The sequence below is a fragment of the Pseudopodoces humilis genome, chromosome 11, assembly GCF_049639895.1.
Source record: "Pseudopodoces humilis isolate 2021_Gansu_Grassland_sample_001 chromosome 11, ASM4963989v1, whole genome shotgun sequence".
Classification (NCBI taxonomy): domain Eukaryota; kingdom Metazoa; phylum Chordata; class Aves; order Passeriformes; family Paridae; genus Pseudopodoces; species Pseudopodoces humilis.
Genome location: NC_142210.1, coordinates 6,565,433 through 6,585,765, shown reverse-complemented (window position 1 = coordinate 6,585,765; position 20,333 = coordinate 6,565,433). Strand labels below are relative to the sequence as shown.

General features: G+C 40.8%; 2 protein-coding genes across 6 annotated transcripts in view; one reads left to right on the top strand and one right to left on the bottom strand.

Annotated features, from left to right (window-relative positions):
* The window catches only part of LIMS2 (LIM zinc finger domain containing 2), a 48,727-nt gene that overhangs the window by 19,691 nt on the left and 8,703 nt on the right, over nucleotides 1-20,333 (top strand). Inside the window, exons 5-11 of one of the 3 annotated variants that reach the window (XM_014258286.2) lie at nucleotides 2,330-2,479; nucleotides 3,306-3,456; nucleotides 4,505-4,597; nucleotides 5,487-5,535; nucleotides 5,722-5,797; nucleotides 6,604-6,755; nucleotides 8,066-10,498. In XM_014258286.2, the coding sequence (XP_014113761.1) occupies nucleotides 2,330-2,479; nucleotides 3,306-3,456; nucleotides 4,505-4,597; nucleotides 5,487-5,535; nucleotides 5,722-5,797; nucleotides 6,604-6,751 (667 nt within the window). In that variant the 3' untranslated portion in view covers nucleotides 6,752-6,755; nucleotides 8,066-10,498. Of the gene's footprint in view, nucleotides 1-2,329; nucleotides 2,480-3,305; nucleotides 3,457-4,504; nucleotides 4,598-5,486; nucleotides 5,536-5,721; nucleotides 5,798-6,603; nucleotides 10,499-20,333 lie in introns of those variants that run through there. The other 2 variants (XM_014258287.2, XM_014258285.2) reach the window with 2 other exon arrangements.
* The window catches only part of MYO7B (myosin VIIB), a 49,557-nt gene continuing 39,868 nt past the window's right edge, over nucleotides 10,645-20,333 (bottom strand). For all 3 annotated transcript variants that reach the window (XM_088060864.1, XM_088060863.1, XM_088060865.1), the window contains 9 exons: nucleotides 18,979-19,084; nucleotides 18,730-18,843; nucleotides 17,784-17,871; nucleotides 16,578-16,684; nucleotides 15,936-16,121; nucleotides 14,963-15,079; nucleotides 14,048-14,131; nucleotides 13,222-13,341; nucleotides 10,645-12,464 (listed from right to left, as the gene is read on the bottom strand). In XM_088060864.1, coding sequence (XP_087916990.1) covers nucleotides 12,381-12,464; nucleotides 13,222-13,341; nucleotides 14,048-14,131; nucleotides 14,963-15,079; nucleotides 15,936-16,121; nucleotides 16,578-16,684; nucleotides 17,784-17,871; nucleotides 18,730-18,843; nucleotides 18,979-19,084 — 1,006 coding nt within the window. In that variant the 3' untranslated portion in view covers nucleotides 10,645-12,380. The remainder of the gene's footprint in view (nucleotides 12,465-13,221; nucleotides 13,342-14,047; nucleotides 14,132-14,962; nucleotides 15,080-15,935; nucleotides 16,122-16,577; nucleotides 16,685-17,783; nucleotides 17,872-18,729; nucleotides 18,844-18,978; nucleotides 19,085-20,333) is intronic.

Here is a 20,333-nt window from a genome sequence, read left to right as displayed (position 1 = left end):
TGTCAGAGAGCACTAGACATACCATACAAATGGCACAAATGGCTATACATTAGGTACAAAAGTTTGAAAACCTTTTTTGTTTTGAAGGAGTGATATAAAGAAAGGTGAGAAAATTATTCTTTGAAGTTCAGAAAATGCTGCCTGTTCTTACATTCAGACATTGGCATTATATTCATCCACCTTGGTATGTGTTCTGCTCCTCATTGGCACCAGCTAAAACTAATGCCATTAGGAAAGCTCCTAAAAAAAAAAAAAGCTCCTAAAGCCCCTACTAACAAAAGTTGGTCTCTTACCTCTTTATAATGCAGTCCTGTGGGTGGAGTATAGGGTCCTTTTGGGGAATATCCCAACAAACTCCTTCTGGTGACAGCAAACTAGGTAGAAGCAGAGCAGAACAAACAAGATGATTCCAAGAGAATGCACAGTTGCAGAATTGCTGAGAGCAGAGAGGGGAGCCCCTCTATATAGTGTCCTCACTCTGATAGCACATTATCAGCTCAGTCACACAACAGAGCAGGGGACAGGACACCCCAGCACTGAGGAGCAGTCTTCATCCCAGCTGAGCTCTTGGCACTGGGGCTGCTGCTGCTGGTATAGATATGAGTATCCTGCATGAATATTCCAGTGTTCATGGTCATTACTGAAGGCTGCTACTGAGCCCCCAGCCCTAAACACAGAATCCTTGGAGCCCTCTGATTATTTTAGGAGGGTGGAGAGATGCATTGTTTGGGAGAAATCTAGTATTAACAGGCACAACAGGACATTTCAGAATGGGATAATTCCATAATGGTGGGGTGAGGGAGAGGGGAGGCTGCTATGGTAACAGCTTAGCCTGTCCAACACTTCCCTTAGCTTCCAATAGAGAGGGTCTGTGGGAGGGCAGAGGGTTTGTGAGTGGAGAGGGGGTTGATAATGGTTTATCAGTGCAAATGGCTGAAGGCATCTCATTCAGCTGAATGAGAGGGGTCTCTTTCAGGACTCTTGCTTCAGGGTCCCATGTCCATCCCTGTATAATTACTCTGCATTTGACAGTGCTGAATAAAATTGATGCCTTTATGCTGAGATGAGCACAGCTGCATGTTTCCTTATAATGGGGTGCTGTCTGCTTTTTCTGGACTCCGTCTGGGCGGACAGTACTCCCAGCCCTGGACAGAGACACTTGCTGACAGAAGGGCTTAGATTTGGAGAGAATAAGAATGATACTTAGCACTTAGGCACCTGCCAGCTGAGAGTCATAAATGTTTGAGGCCTCACAACAACATGTGTTGTATTCTTATCCCCATTTCACAGATCTAAGGGTAAGTAATTCATCAGGGCGGAATTTTGGAAGGGGGCCTGTGAAGAACCCGTTATTTAACCCATAAATCTGCCCTTTCCATTTGAACTTTTTCTTTTGTCTGATGTGTTTTGAGAATGACCTGTCAATCTTAGTGTTTGGCATAGTGATACAGTGAAAGGAATTAAGCAGACTTGTTGATTTTGGGACAAAGCAACCCACAGAAGTCATTTTCTGAATTTTTTCTTTTATCATAAATTATTCCCAGCCCACAGCATTGCAGCTAGAGGGGTAAGTAATAGGCAAGTAAACTGAACAGCTTCTCCTCAGAGCTCCTAAATATTGGGATAAAACTGGTGGCTTCCATCAGCCTTCACAAGTTTTTTTATGCCTTTGCCTGAGCTTTTCTACCAGAAAGTTGGGTTATCTGCCTGTTTAGAAGTGTACTTGTAATGTGTTCAAGAGCACTTGCTAGGAATACAGCTGCTTTTACCACATAAAATTGCATCGTTCTTAATTTTCTTTAACTTAGGAACTTTAGTGAAAGGAGTTTGTAGGCAACAAAAGATCTCTTTTTTTGCCGTAGATACTGAAGACTAAGGAATCCATCCACGGTAAAAGGCATTCAAGCAATGCCTTTTGGTTTGATACACTGTATTCTCTCTTCTTGACTCCCAGTGCTGTAATGCCTCTGTTACGGTTGTCCATTAGTTACAGATAGATGTGTTGCCACCTTTCCTTGCCCAGCTATCAGAAAAGTTCTAGAGGGTTGGAAAGGATCCCTGAAAGAATGCCTGGGTCATACCCCTGATGGCATATGAATCAGTGAATGGTTGGAGTAGTATTCTAAGGAAATATAACCGTGTGACTGCTTTATACTCATATTCTTCTCTGAGCCACTGGTGTGAAACACTGGATACCAAACTGAATTATGTTTAGTCTGACCTCAGAAGACAGTTCTGTTACATAAAATACTTCCTACAGCATGTAGTATATGTTGTTTTAGGAGAAAGAGTTTTTTAATATTTTCTTTCCTCTACTTTTTTCAACCAGGCACCTGTGCAGGCCATGCCACAACCGTGAAAAAGCAAAGGGTCTGGGCAAGTACATCTGTCAGAAGTGCCACTTGATAATTGATGAGCAGCCTCTGATGTTTAGGAATGATTCCTACCATCCAGATCACTTCAACTGCACCCACTGTGGGTATGTTGTCATACTGTAAACTCTGACAAGAAAGGAGAGAGACATTGAGTCATCAGCGCAGTCCTTCTTCCCAAGGTCTAACCTTTGCTGCCTTCACATTGTTGAGCAAATAGAAATTGTGTGAGGAGAAACTGAAATAAGTTTGGAAAAACTACAGGAATTTTAATTTTGTTTTGCCATTCAATATTCTTTTATTCTAACATTGGATAATGCTAGTTTATGATGAAAATGAAAATCTGAAAGGCTGTGTGCAGATTACCATAGTAGAGTTTTCCAAAGATAGGAGTTACCATGCTGTCCAAAATAGTTTTACTTTAAATTCTTGGATAGAAAAAAAAAGATGGCCTTGTGAGCTGTGTCAGTCTTGTGGCACTGTCCATTGCCACGCTGATACCTGTCTGACCTGAATTACTTACCATGAATGCATTTTAACTGGGCACAGTACTGCCCCAGAATGGGTAACAGTGCAAGTAAATGTCTCAGTGCTGAGCTAGGATGGTGCTTGCACCTGAGCTCTCCCATTTAAACATACCTTGAGTCTTGGCATGACACTCTAAGTGTCCGTGTAAGTGCGTCTCATATGCCTGTGAGAGTATCCAGCTGCAGACATGATGTTCCACATATGTTCTTCTCTGGCAAACTGAGAAGGCAATTTTAGAAAGATGAGTTGGCAATAACTGTATTTCACTAGCTAAACTTAATGACTGCATTTGTAGTGTGAATGTTGCCTAAGTTGACTTTCACTTTTAGTCTTCCAACACTTCCTGCTGGGCATTGCCAAGTTTCCCTCAGTGTTGTTTGTTCAGGGCCGTGTTTGTGTTCCCAGGAAGGAGCTGACTGCCGAGGCACGGGAGCTGAAGGGGGAGCTGTACTGCCTGCCGTGCCACGACAAGATGGGGATCCCCATCTGCGGAGCCTGCCGCAGACCCATCGAGGGCCGAGTGGTCAATGCTCTGGGCAAGCAATGGCACGTTGAGGTAAGACCCTCTGAATCTGCAGCTTCCTTCAAGTGCTGGTTTGGAAGAGGACTGGTGCTGTTTGGAAGCTGTAGATATGCAAGTGGTCTGTAGTGTATGAATTCAGACAAAACCCAGTTGCTTATGTTTCGGATTGTTTTCACCTTCTGTGTGCGAATGAGTTACAGCAGGGCCATCAGGGTTCCTAAGAAAGCTGTTTTCACAACTGTAATAGCCTTAATATTTTTAAAGATCCTTGCAGAATAGGGTTCACTGGAAAGCATTTACTTACTAATAAATGTATATATTTTGTATGATGTACTTAGATATATCCTCTCCAATTTGAGTTACCAGGTACATAACAGTGTTGGAATTTTTACTGAAAGCTGAGCAATTTTTGCTTTTTAACCCTTTTCAGCTCATTGTTTCTATAACTTTCAGCTGGGTCATCACAACTTGCTCTGAAGATTGTTAGTGATCTTTGTTTCAGTTATTTATGCCTCCTAGGACTTGACCTGAGAGAGATGCTGCTGCTCATTTGAGGTGTATTCATACCAACTATATTTATGTTCCTGCTTCTCATCCCTGAAACAATCAAGATAATAGTCCACAAGTCTATCAGGATAGACACAAGATGATTGCCCTTCCAGCAGGTCTTCCACCTATCTTTAATACAGCTCTTAATTACTATAAATAGACTAAATATCTCCCTTTTTATTTTCTTTTTTTTTATTTTCTTCCATAAAGATTTTTCCTGTCTGTGCTTTATTAAAACATTAAGAGGTAACAACTTTAAATGGAAAGAGGTAGATTTGGATTAGATATTGTGAAGAAATTCTTCCCCGTAAGGGTACTGAGGCCCTGGCACAGGGTGCCCAGAGAAGCTGTGGCTGCCCCATCCCTGGAAGTGTCCAAGGCCAGGTTGGAATGGGATGAGCCTTAACATCCCTTCCAACCCAAACTGTTCTGTGATCAAGTGTCATGTATTGAACATGTTTTTCTCTGGTAATGTGAAAGTTGTTTTGCCTGCCATGGGTTTTTTGGTTTTTTTGGTTTTTTTTTTTTGCAGCATTTTGTTTGTGCCAAATGTGAAAAGCCATTCTTGGGGCACCGACACTATGAAAAAAAAGGGCTGGCCTATTGTGAGACTCATTATAATCAGGTAAATTCAGCCATCTGTGCTGTTGGTACTTGTATCTGGCAAATGCTCTTTCATGTTTTTATATGCAAAGCTATGCAGATTTTGCATAATCTGAATTTGTAGATGTAATGAAATAGTATGAAATGAGTCAAACTATTATTTTTCTGTTAAATCTTTCTTGTCAGAAAAGCGATGCTGGAAACAGAGTAGAAATGTCTTGGGGACACTGATTTTAATTTGTGCCATTGACTGACTATGGGTTGAGATTAATATCCCTGTAATTTTACTTCTAATGTATTTGTGTGGGCTTCTTTAATAATTACTTGTTTCTGTGGGCCCGAGGCAACTGTTGTGTTGTCTAAAGCATAGAAAAGTAGATCAATAAAAAAAGAAAAACATAGAAAAGTCAATCAAACCCTTTTTTTTGGTGTAATTTGAGTGAACAACTTTTTTGGTTTGATATTTTCTTCTGTCAGATAAATTACTGTCTCTCATAAGAGGTAAGAGTCGCTGTTCTGATAGTAGCTGTATTTTAGCAGTAGTTCTATTTTGGTGTTTGTACTTGAGCATCAGGAGATATTTGTCTACACTAAGGATCATACTCTACCCATCCTTTCTTCTCCAATTGCCACATATAGAGGACTTTAAGATCCCATAACAGTACTAGAGTGTGAGGCATCAACAAAAAAGGTTTTGTAGCATTTACTGGTGTGAGATCCAAAGGAACATAGACTATTTGGCAAGTGTATGAGAAGTTATTCAGAAGATTTAAATTGGTATCTCTGAGGGCCACTGCTGTATCTGGGAATTCTTTGATTATTAGTATTTAATGTTCACACCAGCTGTGTAATTTGGGGACCATGAGTAGTCAACAACATGAGTTCCTATTCTTATTTCTTTTTCTGTGCAGCTCTTTGGAGATGTCTGCTACAACTGCAGCCACGTGATAGAGGGAGATGGTAAGATTTGTTCTCTCCTTGTTTTGGGTTGCTGTCCTTGCTTCTTTTTTTAGTGCAGCTGTTGTAGTCCCACAGTTGCAAGACAACAGTGTTTGTTTTCAAATCTGGCCTCATTTGAATTTGGGTTTAAATCTGAATTCATATAGTCCATCAGTTTCCTCTTACTTGGTGCTTTTACTTTTGCAGTGGTATCAGCTCTTAACAAGGCCTGGTGTGTGAATTGCTTCTCCTGCTCCACCTGCAACGTCAAGCTCACACTGAAGTAAGTCAGTATTTATATTTTGGACCATGTGGGGTATTTGTCCCTAAGGCAGGGTATCAGCCTGGAGGAGCCATGAGCCACTGCCTTTCTGAAGGCAAATACACCTTTTCTCTGTGGCAGCAGGTGTTTATAATACCTGATTTCAGCACTGAAAGAGAGCTGACACTCAGCATCCTCTCTGATTTATTTTCCTTCATTAATCGATTCTGTAAGGAGGTTGGGTAAGAGGGGGACTCATTCATCAGCACAGAGGGAAGGCTCTCAACTTTAAGGAACTGCCTGTCCTGAACAACCCACAGCCTCCATGTCTCCTTAACTGTGGTTGCTCCCCTCAATGACAATATTTGCTATTGCATAAATTATTTTGAAATAAAATACTGTGTTATTCACCTCAAATATCTAGAAGAGGGAAAGGAAAAAAAGCAGTCTTACAATTTTCCTTTCTCAGGTTTAAACCCATATTCTACTCTGCTGGGTTGGCTCCACTGGCCATATAAAAGAGCTCTAATTCATCCCAAAGGGGACCTCTGAAGTGGCACTTGCATTCTACAGTAACAAAACTATTATTCTAGACTGTTACATGCAAATAACTAGCAAAATCTTGTTCCTTATTTACCTAGCAGTACTAAAGACTTCAGTTCACTGATCAGAACCCAATTTCTGTACTTGCATCACCAGATGAGGAAATCAGTTGTTTTATAAATGGAATAGAACACTTGCAACAACACTGATGCAGATGTATGGAGATTTGAATTAGTGAAGCATAGTTTGCAAATACCATTTAATAACTGTTCTTTGTGTTAAAGGAATAAATTTGTGGAGTTTGACATGAAGCCTGTGTGCAAGAAGTGCTATGAGAAATTCCCTCTGGAGCTGAAGAAACGTCTGAAGAAATTGTCAGAGCTGGCATCCAAGAAGATCCATCCTAAAGCTTTAGATTTAAACTCTGCTTAAACAGGTCTGTCAGTCTTCTGACTGCACTCTTAACACAAGCCGCTGCTCACTGCAGCTGTTGATTACAGAAGCAATTACTAAGGGGTGGAACCAAAGATAAGTAGCACCTTCCCCTGCTTCTGGTGATGTCTCTTGCATCTAGACTGTCCCTTTTCTCAAGCAATTGTCTATTAACACTGGCAGGAAGAGGAGTATGATTTCTGCTTTAGCAGTGCACAGGCTGATTATTAATTTGCTACTAACATTGCATTTTGCCTTTGTGGAGTTTTACACAGTCTTTACTTCCTCAATTGAACTGTACTACTCTTTCCACTCCTCTAATCTAAGGAATTTGGAAAAAGTGGTTAAATGTAGGGCTGGAAGAAATGTCAGATTTGCTCTTTTTCAGTCAGAGTATCAGAATTTTTCTTCTTACTCTGTGTGAAGCAATTTTTAGGTTTTTTAATATATAGGCAAGTAGTTTGAAAGTTTTCATTCTTTACTATATGCAAAAAGTTCTGGTCTTTGTCCAGATTCCTACAGAGAGCATATGGGTGCCCTAACCCATATCCCAGTCCTTCTGCTTTGTGGGTTTACTGGAAAAGCCTAGGAACCAATAGCTATGGCATTTGCACTGCCCACTTAGGCCCAGTGTTAAGACAGCTAAGAAGTTTCCTTTGCTGCTTCCATCTCAGAACTAAGGAGATTTCAGCTGTCAAGGTCATGTGAGCCTCTTCACAATAGCTGGGCTCTCCTTAAGAAGGTGGCAGTGGGAAACTAAACGTTTTATTAGAACTGACACTAATTTTCTCTGTTCTCTACTACTACATGGCTGGTAGAGCTTCTGCTGGTCAACATAAAGCGTGTCCTGTCCATTGGCATAGCTGATATTTATTGAGGCAGTGTGGCTGGAGCACTGGTTACTCTTCTGCATAAGGAAATTGAATAAATAATATGGTACCAATTTAAGCACTTCAGTTTTCCCATTCTCCCTTTATTTGCTAGCCAAGTATGTGCTTGTTGGTCATGCCCCAGAAAGCCCAATTACATGAAGGAGTTTCTAATCTTTACAGTTTGTAGCAAATGTGGTGTATGCAGAAAAAAACCCCATTTTTCTTAAAATTTTTACCCCAATAAGAGTCCTGCTCATTTTCTTTTTGAGACCTGAGTGTACTTAAGGAGAGGATCTCAGACATGATGCTAACATCTCAAGCATATAGTCCTTTGTAATTTTGTCTGTCACCAGTGAGGTTTCGCTGGTCCTACTCTCTCTGCTACCACAACCCAAGGTGCTGAGAAATTTACTGGTTTTGTATATTCTCAACATTTCTTTAGAGGTGAGCCATCAGCAGTGCTGTTCCTGAGCCCACCTGCCTGATGTATGATCCCAGTGAGCTTCTGAGTCCCCCGGAGGTGACCCCCATACTTCCTTGTGCTGACCTAAGCTGAGCAGCCTGAAAATCCCTTTCCATGAACAGCTGTGAGACTGTACCTGCCCTTTGGCAAGGCTGAAAAACACTGCATGATTTAAATCTTCCAAAAAGTGTCTGGTTTAGTTGGTCAGATTAACACAGCTGTTGGGCCTAGACAACACCCCACAGCCACAGGGGAATTAGGTAGCAAGTAGTTAAAGCTTCCCCACTTCTGTGTGTGAGCAGCAATTGGATTGGGGCAATAGTCCACCTTAGAATGGTGTTACCATGCTTGCTGGATCTGGACCCATGGAACTGCACCAGTGATACCAAAGAAGTGCTGGGAAATCCTGGATAACTGATCAGAATCCCACATGTGAGACCATCTCTTAGATATTCACAGTCTTTGCTAACTCAGTTCCCCTCAGCTGCTTTGCTTTTTGTTGCTGTAAGTTACCATAATCTTTTAACTGGGTTGTAGTGTATCCACTCTAACAATGATGAAGGGATAGGCCTAATTTTAGCAGTAAACTCTTTCATCTTCTCCTGACCAGTTTGCATTGTAGACTCTAGTAATAGTAGCTGCTTGTCACTGCTTTAGGAGAACATGTGGCTATTCACTGTTCTCTCACCAGCCTTAAAATGGTCTTTTAGTTTAGGGGCACAAAGAACAGCATGTCTTTTGATGCAGTAGTGTGGCCCTGCAATGACCCCTATTTACAATCAAACCTGTTTGGCATTTTGTCGCAACATAAAACACTCGAGGTTCTGACCTAGATGCAGCTCAGTATGTTATGCAGATTCTTCTCAGCATAAAACATTCCAGTCTGCTCCTGTAATCTCAGTCACAGGCCTTGTCTAATGCTGAATCTGAGCAGCTGTGTATCCCCAGCCTCCTGGGAAGTAGTGGAGGAACACACAGCCACACATTCCTGGTAAATATGGAAGGATTAAATAACTAGCAGCCAATAGGTAATACAATGTTCTTTCAGTGGCCACTCTCACATTTAGCAATGGAAAATGCATGTATGTGAAGGTGAATGGCATTACTTCTGTGCTGCCAGTAAAGATTTAGTGTGTGCTTTCATCTTGTCTCATGTTAGAAATCTGGCAGACCTAGAAAGCTTCAGAGCTCACAGGAGAGTTGATATCATTCCCTTTGATAAGCTGTTCAGTTCTCTAGGATTTGGAATATGTCCTTATCTTCAGAACATTTCACAAAATTAATTGGTGGAAAGAATAATTTTGATCTCTCATCTCTATATTGATGGGGGGGTTATATTATCTTAAATTATTAATTTTTCACAATGATTTTCTTATACTTCTGCTGCCCATAGCCTGCAATGTGCAGTTACAGTAGTTTATATTACCAACATACTTTTTGTGTGAGAGTAGAATTGAAGGAGTAGGAGAAATAACTATAAATGGTTTAAAAAAATGTATCTTCCCTTACTTCTGTCAGTCTACTTTTTAAAAACCAAGCAGAATATAGTGCAAACTCACAAGTTCTCCTTAGTGCCTTGGTAGGCTGACAGGTTGGGTTTTGTTTTCTTTTTAATAAATACAGTCAAGGTGTCAGTAAGAAATAAGCTGCATGCTTTCTTTCCATTGCTGTAAATAGACCTGTTGGCTAAATTCTTCCTATGCATCACATCACTGGAGAGTAGAGATTTATATGGAGGTTGAACTTGGCTCAGAAATCTACACTTAACAAAATATGTTGTCTCATACTATAGACTTACAGTTTACAGTCATATTTATACCTAATTAAAATCACTAACACTCACTGAGTACACTTGAAAAAATGGTTTTGTTTTTAGAAAGCATGGTATGAAGCTTGTTGGTATTCAAAGGGTATGCTAATCACTTGCAGTCTTTCTTTATTGCACTAATCTGCTCTCTAGGATTTGCGTCCTGGTGTTTTTACAGCAGTCTGTGCAGTGCTGACAAACACTGGTCAGCCTTTTGTACAGAGAATTCCTGATGTGGCATGGTTGGTATTAGATGGTATGACTGACACTCTTTCATGAGTGATTGGCTGGGGAAGGAATAGATTGCAGGCACGCATGTAATACTTGTGGTTATTACTAGCCTGTAAAGCACTGTTAAGTGCTGAGGGTATTAGAGTGAGAAAAGAATTAGCAGCTCCCTCCCTTGGTTCAGGCCTTGATGGGTTCTGCACCATGTAGAGCTCTCATTTTATCACACATTGTTTGAGCTGTCTAATGAAAACACGTGATTGTAGATTGAAATGCTGTAATACTGTGCCTTTGTATGTTCTTGTATTAAAGTTAACTGTAATACATTTTAAATCTTTACACAAAAAAAAAATTAAAATTGTATAGTGTACAGTTAATACCATCTTTTCAGTGCTTAGCCAGAGACTATTACCCACTCTGAGGAACTCTGGGATTGCTGAAACCTGAGTCACTGTTGTGGTGAATTCACATTTTGGACCTGTGCTGCTTCTGTGGTGATGTGTTGGTTGATGAGGATTTGCAGAAAGAGGTATCACCCTTTTAGTGGCTGTGTTGTACAAATTGTGTTGTGTATGTAATGAGCAGATGGGATGCTATGGCCATTTACAGGATATAGTGGATATTTGGTAGATTTACATGGATCTGGAGCAAACATTCACTTTTCTTGGTTAAAAAAAGACATTGTGGTTGATTTTCTGCAGTCTTTATTTAAAAACCAGAAACAATACAGTTTGGCTGTAAAATTTCTTTTTGTACAGGTGAAGTGTTGAACATTTCTCACTTACTGCTAGTTAGTTAGATCAGACACTGGGCAACAAAACCACTCTGGGTAAATAGACTCCAGTGTTTCCATTGCCAGCAATGGACAATACAGCAGGAGCATCTAACTGCTTGCAAAAAGATCAGCTATTCTGACAGGTGTGGCACTGGTTTAGATGCACAAAGAGAGTGGGGCTCTTCCTTGCCACCCATATACAGAACTCCCACCAGCATTTGAATTTCACACACATGTCAGAGGGAACAAGAGAACCATTGTGCATCTATTGGCAAAACTGAGAGATCAAGCAGAGCTGCTTTTCCAGCACTGCCAGATTGTGTCTCAAGGAACTTGGTGTAAATGCTTTAAGACATATTCATGTTTTGCTGGGAGTGAGGGAAGAGCACTCATTCTGAGGGGGAAGCAGCTAAGCTTACTCCCACCATAGTCTGGATCTGCTTTACAGACTCAGAGCACACTCTGGTTCCCGTGGCACCCAAGCTATGTTTCTACAAAGCTCTTAGAGATGAACAAGTGCTGAATCAAATTTTACCACTGAAACTGTCTGCTAAACAGGAAGCAGAAAAGATCAGGACAAATTAAAGCTATTATTCTTGTCTCATGAAGGAATGTCTGCATAACTCCAAACAGAACATTTTTGTAGAGCAGAAAAGTCTCTTTTCAACAGACCTCTGTTAGACTGAGTTCTTCAGTTCTGATTTGCACTGAATAGCTCATCTGTATCTTGAAACAGGACCAACTAAAAGTGATGATCCCAAACCCCAGACTCATTTCAGAGCGTATTAGAAACTGCACAGTAGAAAGCGGTTGTTAGTTTCTGAGAGCATCTTAACATGTGGAAGAAAGAAGACTATTTCATTTCAGCAAGGCCCTGGTAAGTTTAGCAGCATGCAGGAAGGGCAGTTACATTCTGACAGTCTACTGTAATGTGCAGCATGTAACCTAGGGACCAGAGGATGAAACCCAGCATCTTCCCTTTCAAAGTGTGCAGTTATCTACAACTAAAGGGCATCTCCCCACTCTTAGAATTGCCAAGAGGAAGAAAAAAATTACGTTACCTTTGTTTCCAAAGACTTGGAGTTTGTGCCTTTGGTGAGGGCACATACAATAAAGAGGCATTTTCTTTCCAAAAGGAAGACAGCTCTTAATGTGTGTCTGTCTTGGAGGAGATTCGGGCTATTAGAAGGGGCTCTCACAGGGTTTCCCCACTCCCATAGAATATTAAAGTCATCTAAACTTTCTCTAAATCCAATATCTGAATGGAATTCTCATACTACATCTAAGACAGAAGTGTTACAGATATTTGAAAGGACATGCTCACTTGAGCTTCTTCTGTAGTAGTATTTCAGCAGCTCAGTTCATTCAGTATGTGATCAGAAGGTTGATCATCAAGATTAATATTTTTTAAATGGCATTTCTTCTGGGATATGAAATTACAGGTAGTTTGGCACAAGTACAGGTCACAGGCTCTATTTCCACTCTCAGGCTGGGAGGTTCTTTTGCTTGTTTACAGCATTCATGAGCAGGCGTACATAGGATGTTAACAGGTCATCCATTTTGTAACCCTGTCAGGAAAGAAAGAAGTCTTATACGTCTCAGAGAGCTCCAGAGGCAAAAATAACTAGTTTCCTCCCTTGTTTATAATCTTCTTAGGTTCTTCCTTGCATGAACATCTTTTCTTTTAATATCTGTCACTGTTTCAGTTGTAACTTATCCATTCCTCCCTCTGCTATTCATAGATTTCCAAAACTTTACAGAGCAATACCTCTACTGTCTCCTTGGTATTCACTCTGTAGCTTGACTTGTACTTAAGATTCTTGTATTTAAGAATCCAAGCTTTTCTGTCAGGGTAGTTAGCCTTTAAATGTTTTTTTTATCTTTACAAACCTACTTTTAACTATTAATACAGTGATGCTTTTCTGACACTGTGAATAATCTGAAACCAACTGTTAAAAAGGTGGCACCGCTCCCTGGAAAATAAGAAGTCTTACAAGGCTGGCATTACTACATAACTGGAGGCAGACACGCAAGACAAAAAGCCTCTTAACTAGCTTTGCAGTCTTAACCTCTTGGATAGAATTTTGATGTATTGGAAGAATTTAGGAAATTATTATTTTTCTTTGTGTCCTGTGTCATGCAGCTTTGTATCAGATAGCATTTATATATAAACTGAACCAGTTCTAAATGTCAATTTTATTGACACAGCAGTGAATACTTTTTGTATCTGCACTGGTATTTGTTTTTGCACCATCTTTTAGCAATCCTGGTTGTAAAAGAAAAATCAGGATTTTGTTGTGTCTAAGATGGCAAAACTCTTCTTACCAGAGATGTCTCACATAAGAGCCGGTTTCCTCGTACCAGGTTCCCTATTGTCATGTGAAAATATGTGCTCCCACTGCTCCAGTTGGAGATTTTATTGAAGGGGTAGACTGTTAAAATATCCTGTAAGAGGAAACAAACTCATCTATAGAACATTTCTCAAATGAAAACAGGCTGTTACGTAAGAAACCCTGTAGAGCCAGAGAATTCTTGTTCTTTCCCACTTCATTTATAAAAATAGTGGATTAAGGTGGTTCTTGCATCCAGATTAGTGGAATATTGTATTTTCACCACATGGGTAATTCTTAATCACACTAATGAGACTTTCTTTCATTATATATTGACCTTTGCATTAGCACACTTCTATTAGATTTACAATAATCTAAAACGAGCTTTTAATTTGTTTCATTATTGAAAGCAAATAGTGATACTCCATTTTCCTGAGAACTTGGTAAGGCCAGACTCTTGGGGTTAGACTGCACCTAAATATGGCCATTCAGCCTGATCTTTTAGACATCTGGGGCTTCCTGCAAAGCATTTTTCTGAAACCCAGGTTCCTGCGTGCGCTGCCCACCCACCTTCCTAATCTTACCACCTTGCCAGGTCCATCATGATTCCCGTGTCTTTTCTCAGAGTTGCTCTATTCTATTCCTTTCCAGTGTAGAAAGTGCAAAGTGATTTGAGGCAGTAACATTTTCTTCAGTTTCACTCAGAAAATTAATAGAGAGCTTCTATCCTCTCCTACCATTCCAAGGTCCTATCACTGTTTCTAAATTAGTAGGGTGTGTTCAATCCTTCCTTAGATGTATTAGTGAGAAGCAGCTGTTACCTTTGTCTTCTGATGTATCAGTGAGACTCCTTGCTTGTTGATTGCAATCAGTACAATCTCTGGGAAATTTGGCTCTGAGGCTTGCTGTAAATGAGTAACACAGCAAGATAAGCAGAAAATTGAGAAATTATCTGTATCAGGGGTCAAGTGACCTTTAACAGTGTCCAGTGCTTCTTGTTCTCTTTCCCAAATGAACACTGAAACATTTTGGCCATATACAGACGACTTGAGCAAATGCTACATGACAGCAGAATCAGGTCCATTATTTACTATGCTGTCTGATAACAGGCTTAATAATAATTAGATTATTATATTTATAATAATTTATATAATATAAAATTTATAATTATATAATTATAGTATTAGCTATTGTATTATTATAATATATAATAATACTATTATATATTATGTTATATATAACATAAATATATATATTATTTTATTATTAAATATGTTTTATATCTAATTATATAATATTATTATTATAATCACATATTGCAAACTATTTAATAGCCTAGTGAGGAGAAATTAAAGGTAACACGTGGGAAGTTATTATTGGGTGATATCCACTCCAGGACGTGAGGATTAGTACAGTTCTGTTCTGAGGGAAGAGTCACCAAAGAGATTTGGTAGCATTTTCTTGTGGAGAGCAATGACAGGACAATTTAGTCCCCTACAGCTACTACACAACTGTAGTAGAGGTATTATACCTAGAGTAACAACACTGCCAATAAACAAGCATAGTTCAGAATGGATAAAGAATCCATCTCAAAAATTGGAAGGAACTGAGTTTTCCTCAATAGATTACAAGAATTCTGCTTTATCATGTATTTTTACTTTCAGATATGGAATTATGGTCAGTCTGTATCCCTTGGATCTATGACCAAATCCACTCACACAGGCCTTCAAACCTACCTTCACCTCAAAAAAGGCTGATCCAAATGTTGGCCACCGGTGTATCATTTTCAAGAAAGCAATCTTGGCCTCATCCACAGTTTTTCCTTCATGTTTACTATATGCTGCAATAATGCTCTGTTTAGGAAAAGAGGATACAAAGCCAGTTGAGTTGGATAGGTAGGTTTCTAATGCCTAGCCTTAGCACTAAAGACAGAATCAGCTCATCACCACAATCGGGCTTTTTGCCCCAGCAGCAGAATACTGAAAATCAAAACAGCTGCTCTGCCATGTGGGAAGGTAAAGCCAGAACCCTCCAGTGTTCCTTATTCCTCTGCTGGGTGAAGGGCCTAGCAGCCCGAGGCAATGGACTTCAGGGCAGAGGGGCAATGTGAGATAAAACTCAGAAAGCCAATGTTCAACACCCACAGACATGTATTACATCTTTGGCTGAAAAATGGAGGGTGAATTTTCCCTTAGTATTTAAAAGGATGTCCTGTGTTTTCCTCAGCAGACTAAGTGATAAGTACCTGCTGAAAGTTCCTTGCCCTTTTTGTGGATAAAAAGAGTCTTGCTGTAAGTAGCATGGACATGATTCAAGGAGATTTATTTGCTGCCAAGAAATACTTGTGAGACACCCTAATTTTCTATTTCTGTCCAATATCCTCAACTTCCGAGTCCCTTTACTGACTCTCGTATCTCTAACTCTTTTTCTGGGCACTGGAAATAGATCAGTATCTCCAGGAAAGATGCACACTTCAGATAAGCCATCCAGGCCTGCAGATATCTTTCAGAATTTTGGTAGAGTATGTAAAATCTGGACTATAAGCGGCAAATCCTCTTTTTATCCTGCTGGCAAATCCAGCAATATTCAATACCATCCCTCCACTGTACTTTCAAAGACCATCAGATCAAAAATGTAGTGTGGCTCAAGGTGTTTTCTCTGCTAAAGCTCTGTATATGTAATATGGCTAATGAAAACTAATGTTCTTACCTTCTTCCATTCATCTGGTGACGCTGCTCGGAGCAGATTGTCTGGCACCAGCTCCTTCAGGATTTTGGGGATGGCTGCCAGCTGTGTGCGGTCGTTGTTGAAGTGTGCTTTATAAATCAGCCCTGCCAGCTGCACAGCTTCATCCTTGGAACACTTGTGGTAGCCTCTGAGGTACTTTGGCAGCTCCTGGAAGAGACCAGCTCTGAATCCAGGCAGAATGGGCTAAAGCAAACACTGACTTCAACATTCTAAATTTGTGAGGTCAGGACGCAAGTCTTGCCAAATACATTCCAAGGACATCCTAAGAACTTTTGACTCCTTCTAAAGGTTCTGTGGATGATCTTTAAAGATCCTTTCCAACCCGAAACTTTCTGTGAGTCTCTGATTTATGGAGCAAGATCAGCATTTCCACAGTACAATAAGGTAAAGGAGCTGTACTCTTAACATGTTCAGTATAGGTAAGGTGTAAACACTGAGAAATAAATCTGTTTTGAGGCTGAGCTGTTCCCCCCTCTGGAGGAGGCATTCCTCTAGAGCCTGTATAATGCCTGTATAAAACAGGCCAGTAATACTCCTACAGACTTAATTTCTCAGGAGTATTTCTTGGATCACAAGATATCTCTGCTTTAGGGAGCTGCTTACCTGGTGGTAATGGAAAATGGTATCAGCTTTCAGATCCTTGCCAGGAATGACATTCAGCCACAGCTTTCTCATGAAGTACACTTCATACGCCACAGACAGAGCAGCCCCTAAGGAGATCAGATCTTGTTAGTGTTCTCTGTGTCACTGACAGTTCTACAGTTTATAAATGGCTTGTGAATTCATTCAGAAATGTAATTATGGTTTAAATAGCAACAAACAAAATTACTAACAAAACAACACAGCCATTTTATGTGACAACAAATTATTAGTTTCCAGTTCCTGGACACTGCTCATGCAATGATCAGAGGGAGGAGAAGTTGAGGGACTAACTGTGAGTGTTCTTGGTGCTCATGACAGCTGCCTGCTGGCATGCAGCACATCTGAACTCTCTTACATCCATGCAAGTACATCCCCTGATGGCTGTGCTTGTACAAATTAATTGTGATTTAGTGCACCCACATCTTTATACTGTGATTTTCAGAGTTCCTAGCAGCTGCATCAGCTGAGGGAAGAGAAGTTAGAAAGTCTTAGATACATAGAGCTTCAGGGAGTTGAACCTCAGCTGTCCTGAAATACACAAAGGTCAGGACAAACTGATAGGAAATTTGAGTGGAGTTTGAGTTTGATGTAGATTTCAAAATGTATATTATCTGTAGGGGAGGAGGGGATGGGACAGTAAGTGCAACGAATTGCTGTTATTAGTATTACATTGTTTTATTCTAACAAGTGGTTCCTTCACAACATAACTTGTGTTTAGGTGTCACCAGGTAATAACCTGGTTAAAAAATTTCTAACAACCCAAGAAATGTGAGTGACACTCTGTAAAGAACCTATTTGCATATGTTGGCTGATTCTTAGTATTTGAGGATCAACCTATCTAACTTGCATGTATCCAGCTGTGTGTTTTGGATACAACAGGTCAAAAAAATCTTTTTTACCAATTTAAAATTTCTGGAGAGACTTCCCCCCTGCCCTCCCCCCCTCTCCCCAGCCCAGAAATGTCCTAGTGTTTTTGATAACCAGTGCTTGGCTGCATCACTGGATCTTGCTGCTGGTGCAGGCAGTAACCATGTATGTACAAACAGAAATTATACAAGACTGCTAAATACTTCTCAAGATGGAGTGAATCCTACTGGATGGATCAGCTGTTTTCCAGTTCAACACAGCATCTCATGCAACTTCTTGTCATGCTGGCATTCTCCTTACCATCTTTTCCCGGTTTGTTCCTCCTGTTCCAGTCTGTCACCTGCCTTAGTGAGTCAAAGAAGTAGTCTGCTTCATTCTGACTGATCACCTGCAGAGACCAAGCAATGAAGGAGAGAAAGGAGGGGTTAGAACATCATATAAAATACTGCCTGTGCCACATACCCAAGTATCAGGCTGAATTTTATTTCCCTGTCTACAGTGAGAGGGCAGAATTATAGTAGGAAAGAAGTAGAAAAATAGGAGGAGGAAGGCTCAATTTACTTATATTTCATATGGGGATCTTTAGTGCATCTTCTGTTGCTTTTTGCTTTCCAGGTTGCTTATTGAAGTCAAGTTGAAGATGCCTACCTTATTCCCAGTCTTCTTCTCTTTGTAAACTGTTGTTACATACTGGGTTTCTCTTTTCAGGAAGGCAGCACACCAGAAACTCCCTGTGTTAGGGCTTAGTGCTCTTTTGCCTTGATCACAGTTTCAGAGAGAAGGGACCTCTCAGTGAGACAGCCAGCCCAAGCTTCAGCTCAGGCAGGGCAGGCTCCCAATAAACCAGAGAGTAATTAACTGGTGCTGGTTGCCCCTGCTTTCACTAATCCTAGCACACACTGTACATGTGCAGCACATCTGGGCAAGTCTGAGTGAAAAAGGCTTGAATGCAGCAGTATGCAACCATCATAGCAGCTGCCAGAAAGCCTAAATCTTCTCTGCTTTTAGTGCCACCTGGGTACTTGCAGAATGATAGAAACTCTGCATCTCCATCCAGCCCCTTCAAGAGACTTAAAATAACTCTCAGGTGCTAAAAGTTCAAGTTCAGGTTGTATCCTCTCAGTAAGACAAAAGCAGTAATCACCTGCTCTGGTCCTTGGTTTCATATGGTTGTTTAGGTGGTCTGGTAAATAAAAAAGAGAGGAGGGGCAGTCTGGCTACCCTGCCAGAGTCAAGAAGGAGTTACCTTGTCTGCAATCTTCACAAAGAGGCTGAAACCTTCCCAGGACTGCAGCTGCAATTTGGAAGCAATGTTCTGACACAGAGTCTGGATTTTGGTGTTTGTTCCCACATCAAATGTCTATGAGATAACAAGACGCTTGTTACACAGAGGAGAGGAAAAAATAAGAATATTGAATGTCTTCATACGTGCTCCTGGATGAGCACATCATGGCTGGAAATACGGTCAAGGCTGGGAAAACAAATAAGTGCTCACCTGTTCTGTTTCATTGGGGAAGCAAATCTTGTGTGAGATCTTAGTGTTGTTCTGTAAGATGGCCTCAACCTCCACAGGATGAGGTGCCCACTTCCTGCAGCCGCTCCTGGAAAATGCCACCACCCCCATAACAGTGATCAGTTTAATCATTAAACAAATGAGCAGTATTCCAGCCAAACAGCAGACACCCTCCAAAATGCCAGTACTGTGTGATGGGGCAGGCTCCAATGGACCTCCACCCCAGTGCAAATTCAGCGTATTAACAGCAAAAAACTGAGGGTTTTACTAGCATGTAAAGTAAAAGTCTGCTCTGCTCTGCTTGGAGGTTGCATGAATAAGGCACCTTCCTAGCCAGCACCATTGCCTCTTCTACTGATTCAGCAGCATTTTTCCTTACTGAAGTCTGACTGTAATGGCTATGAGGAGAAATACATTTTACTTAATTCCTGCATCAGCAAAAAATATGTATTTGGATACAAAAGGACTCAGAGCCCAAACCAAAAAGGTCTGGAGAGCTGCTGAAAGTATTGCGTTTTATACAAGAGCTGGAGTGCAATCTCTGACTTAGGAGGGGCTTAAGCTGTACAAAACCATTTCTTTGAAATTATACCTCAGAGCAAAGCTGCCTTTTAAAGCAAAGAAACTGGCCCTGAAGTATCAGTCATGCCAAAACCTTGACATAGTTAAAGTGAAAACAAATCTAGCAAATTATCTCCTGGGGCTGGTAAGTTCCTGTCCTCGGTGGCACAGAGCAGGCTGTTCATGTATTTTGAACACCATACCTTATGGGCCTCTCACACTGGGGTGTTCTCTCAGGAGGTTAGTCTGAAATCAAGCTTTAATTCTATGGATTTGAAAACTAATTTTTTTCCATTCAGTAAAGGAGCATTTCCATTTGGAGAAGGAAAACTTTACTGTAACCAAGCTGAACCGCATGTGCTTTGTACTGTGCAGGCTCTGTCCAAAGCATGGACCTGCCCTACTCAGACACCTGTTCCTGAACTGGCATCAGAGGGAGGCCCTGAGAGCTCAAGGAATTGCAGCAGTTTGGCTGCAGAGGCATAGGGCTACTCACCTCTCCTCGCAGTCTGAGCTAGCAGTTCACTGCCAAGGTGAGATCTGCTTAACACCCATAAGGGTGGTTCCCTGGCCAGGATTCTGGGGATGAAGCTATAAAGAGGTTTGTGGAGGAAAAGGTGTGTACCCAGGGGCTCAGTTGGCTTCCCCTGTATGTACTGTAGGTCAATCCTTTGAGCTGCCTGCTCTACCATTTCCGAAGAGACCAGGTTACTTACAGGAAGAAGTTGGACTAGATGATCATTGAAGATCCCTTCCAACTGAAATAGTTTATTCTG